The sequence below is a fragment of the Gastrolobium bilobum genome, unplaced genomic scaffold (assembly GCF_033153095.1).
Source record: "Gastrolobium bilobum isolate Gb01-03AN ecotype WA unplaced genomic scaffold, APGP_CSIRO_Gbil_v1 utg11324, whole genome shotgun sequence".
Taxonomy (NCBI): domain Eukaryota; kingdom Viridiplantae; phylum Streptophyta; class Magnoliopsida; order Fabales; family Fabaceae; genus Gastrolobium; species Gastrolobium bilobum.
In genome coordinates this window covers 45,651-49,110 of record NW_026897832.1, presented here as the reverse complement: position 1 = coordinate 49,110, position 3,460 = coordinate 45,651, and the positions used below count along the sequence as shown (strand labels likewise).

Genomic DNA, 3,460 nt, shown 5'->3' with positions numbered 1-3,460 from the left:
TTTTTTTTCAAAAAAAATTTATGTTATCTGTTTTTCAAATTTTTTTTATATTATCTTTTAATTTATGCTTTTTTCAAAAGCAACCAACTACTGGCTAAAAAAAATCAGCATTTTAACTTTCATTTTAAATTTTGCTTATTTAAAAATTTGTTTTCCAAACATCTAAAAATTCTCAAAAGGATTTTTATTTTAAAAAAAACAACTTTTTTAGGAATAAAAACCTATCCAAACGGGTAAAAATGCAACCCACAGTGGGAAATTTTTTAGTGTTATGATAGACTGAATTTTCGGTATATTTTTTATTTACAATATGATACGTGTCTTATTTTTTATCAAATCATTCTTTCACCTAATTTTAAATTATTTATTAATTATTTGACAAATATAAAATAGTATCACATCATAGGTGAAAGATGCACCAAAAATTCAATACATTCATAGCACTAAATATATTCTCCCCGCATGATTCCCGCAAATCGAAGGATGTAAATAAGCTAGCCGGTTAGACTTTGCTTTAAAGTAATTAGTTCCGTGTAAAATACTTTAGGATTAGCATGATATGTTAGCCTTGTATAAATTCAGATTATAAGTTTGATCTGGTTTATATTTAAAAAACAAAAGTCTTATTTTATGTCTGTTTAAATCTAGTAAACATTGAATAATTTAAAGAATAATTAAAATAATATTATTTTATTATTTAAAATAATAATTTATTTATTTTATTTAAAATAAATAATATGATATAAGCCGTCTAGTAAATTTTTAGGCCCGATATGTAAACAAATAGAATATAAGCCAACTAGTAGACTTATAAACTCGACTAGTAAAAGAAAATTTATAGCTTATTTTCTAAATATACTTTTTTTTAGGCGTTAGCATATTCTAGGTCGAGTCTGACATGATATATGCAAAGCAAACACCTCTACTACTACCCCACCCAGTTAATATGAGCGTTTCACAAGCGCATTTGGAGGGCGTGTGGCATCTGTCTAATTTACCCTTAAATCAAGAGCAATGTCAACATACCCCTCTCCCTCGCACCCTTGAGGCCCTAGCTCGTTAGTTCTCTTTTCTCATTTGTTTTGCTTCCGAAATCTCTCTCTCTCTCTCTCTCTCTCTCTCTCTCTCTCTCTCTCTCTCTCTTTTTGATTCTGTTTTTCTCTGATCTGGTGGGTATCTGTGTTGTTTAATACAACTAGTTTAGTGTAGCTGTTCATTTGATTTTGCTCGGCAGTGGCAGGTAATAGCGGCGCATCCCCCCGTATATAAATATATGATATGAGATAACAAATTTAAGGTTATACATATATATATACATGCTTGTGGTTTTCATTAATTGTAGTTGGCAACAATGACAGCTCCAAATATGGAGGCCATAGCGGCTTCCTTAGAGAGGTCTCTTCAAAACTGTTCGTTAAACAACCACCAAACCGGGAGGGAAGACGGCACAGCCGCAGATGCAGCAGGCATAGGAATTTCATCCAGCTCAGATGATGTCCCAGATAATCATATATCCAACTCCGACACCACTTTAGAGCTCAACTCCCACATTTCACTCCCTTACCATTGGGAACAATGCCTAGATTTAAAGGTTCAATTCCCTTGTCCTTCTTCTCTTTTCTCTTTTCTCTTTTCCCCCCTCCCCTTTTACTACAGCAACATACAATTTTCTCTACCTTTTTTCTTGTTCCCTCTTCTCTATAAATATTGTACTCTGCATGAAACTTGATCTTGGGTCTCCCTCTTGTGTTTCTAGTTCACACAAGGGTTGTTGTGCATCCAATACCTTTTCCCAAGAATGAGAACAGCACTACTGCACACTGCACGGACGAAAGCCCTAGAAAATGAATTTTGCTATTTTATTTTTCTCATTTCTTTTCATTTCCCTTTTTCATCTATCAGGTAAGGGGCAACTTTCTGGGTTTGACCATCCTGAAAATTTTAGATAGCATAACTTCGGTTCTGTTGTTTGGGAAGAGGGGGGAAAAGTGAAATTTTATTTGTAAGTAATTATAAGATGTGTTCTAGTCTTGTAGAAGAGAAGTAGGATGTTCCTTAAATTAATTTGTTTGTTCGATCCTATATATTCTCGGGTAAGAGGGTGTGTTTGGTTTTTCTATTTTGTATTTGAGTGATTACTGCCTGGGTTTGTTAAGTTATTTGTGATAAAGTACTGAAATGAGTGTGAATGAATGAATGAATAATTGATTGGTTACAGACGGGGGAAATTTATTACATAAACTGGAGGAACGGGATGAAAGCAAAGGAGGATCCAAGAAGGGCAGCAGAGTATAGTGTGAATAGGGATTATGAGTCGGAAGAAGAGAGCTGGTACGACAGCGAAGAGTCTTCATCGGAGTCATGCCCCTCTTCATCCAAAGAACACTTTCAGGGAATCGTAGAGAAACAGAATGTTCTGGTGGTGGCTGGGTGCAAGAGCTGTCTCATGTATTTCATGATGCCCAAACACGTTCAAGACTGCCCAAAGTGTACTGGTAAACTCCTCCACTTTGATCGATCCGAAAATGGCTCTCCATGATTCCCATTTTTTCTTCTCTCAATTCCACCCTTCCCCCTCCTTGTCTTTTTTTTTTTTTTTTTTTTTTTTTTTTTTTTTTTTTTTTCCGCCTTTTCATTTCGCCAATTAGTGTGAACTTATAGTTCTCTTCTCCCTCTCTCTCTCTCTCTCTCTCACACACACTCTTTTTGTTTATTATTAGGATGAAATTTTTCATCTTTTCAAGTAAGAGACCCTTCTTTGTGTTTGGATCTTCAGAATAGGTCTGCATTTGTTCTCACTTTTTTTTTTATATAATTTTCATTAAATTACTGTCATTAATTTAACATTTTGTTGTTTTTCTCGGTCATCAATAAATAAAAAATACATATATTCGGTCAAGTTCTACAGTGCTGGCAGTAAGGTCAGTTTTAGAAGAACGAAAGAATAATATTTGTAATGATTGCGACGTGTTGCGTTCGTGCCTTTTCATTTATTTAAAAATAAATAAATTAAGATCAATGTATTGTCTCTTTTGTTTTTATATTTTACCGTTTGAGGTCCAGTTTAGTTACTTTAGTGCCATTCGTAGATTATTTCATTTTTTTATACATATGCATCAATGCATGGTTTTGTCTTTTCCTTCTCTCTCTCTTTCGTGTTTGTCAAAAGATCTCTAAAATCAGCATATGAATACCATCCCGTGTGTGTTACGGGCAATTGAGGCGTCCCAATTGACAATTTTTATCTCTAGTCGAAAGAGAAGCCTCGAATTCAGAATGTCTAAATAACAATCTCGTTTACGCGGGTGTTTTTGTTGAGTTGAATAATCTTGGCTTCCAGTTGTAATACTTCTCGTAAACAATTCTATTCACGCAAAAAAAGAGATTTCCAAAGAATTTTTTCTGGTGCATAAAGAAATTTATTTCAAGAAAAAAGATGGAGTCAACCTCGGATGGCTGA

General features: G+C 34.0%; 1 protein-coding gene across 4 annotated transcripts; it reads left to right on the top strand.

The window, feature by feature from the left end:
• Nucleotides 1-952: 952 nt before the first annotated feature.
• LOC133310708 (protein CURLY FLAG LEAF 1) lies at nt 953-2,795 on the top strand. Of its 4 annotated transcripts, none has more exons than XM_061511680.1 (3): nt 953-1,058; nt 1,359-1,591; nt 2,219-2,795. In XM_061511680.1, exons 2-3 carry the CDS (start codon nt 1,367-1,369, stop codon nt 2,537-2,539), a joined length of 546 nt encoding a protein of 181 aa, XP_061367664.1. In that variant the 5' UTR covers nt 953-1,058; nt 1,359-1,366; the 3' UTR covers nt 2,540-2,795. The 4 variants fall into 4 exon arrangements, with proteins under 4 accessions (XP_061367664.1, XP_061367663.1, XP_061367662.1 ...); XM_061511679.1 differs by having other exon boundaries at nt 1,047-1,240; XM_061511678.1 differs by having other exon boundaries at nt 1,047-1,591.
• The last annotated feature ends 665 nt before the right edge of the window (nt 2,796-3,460 follow it).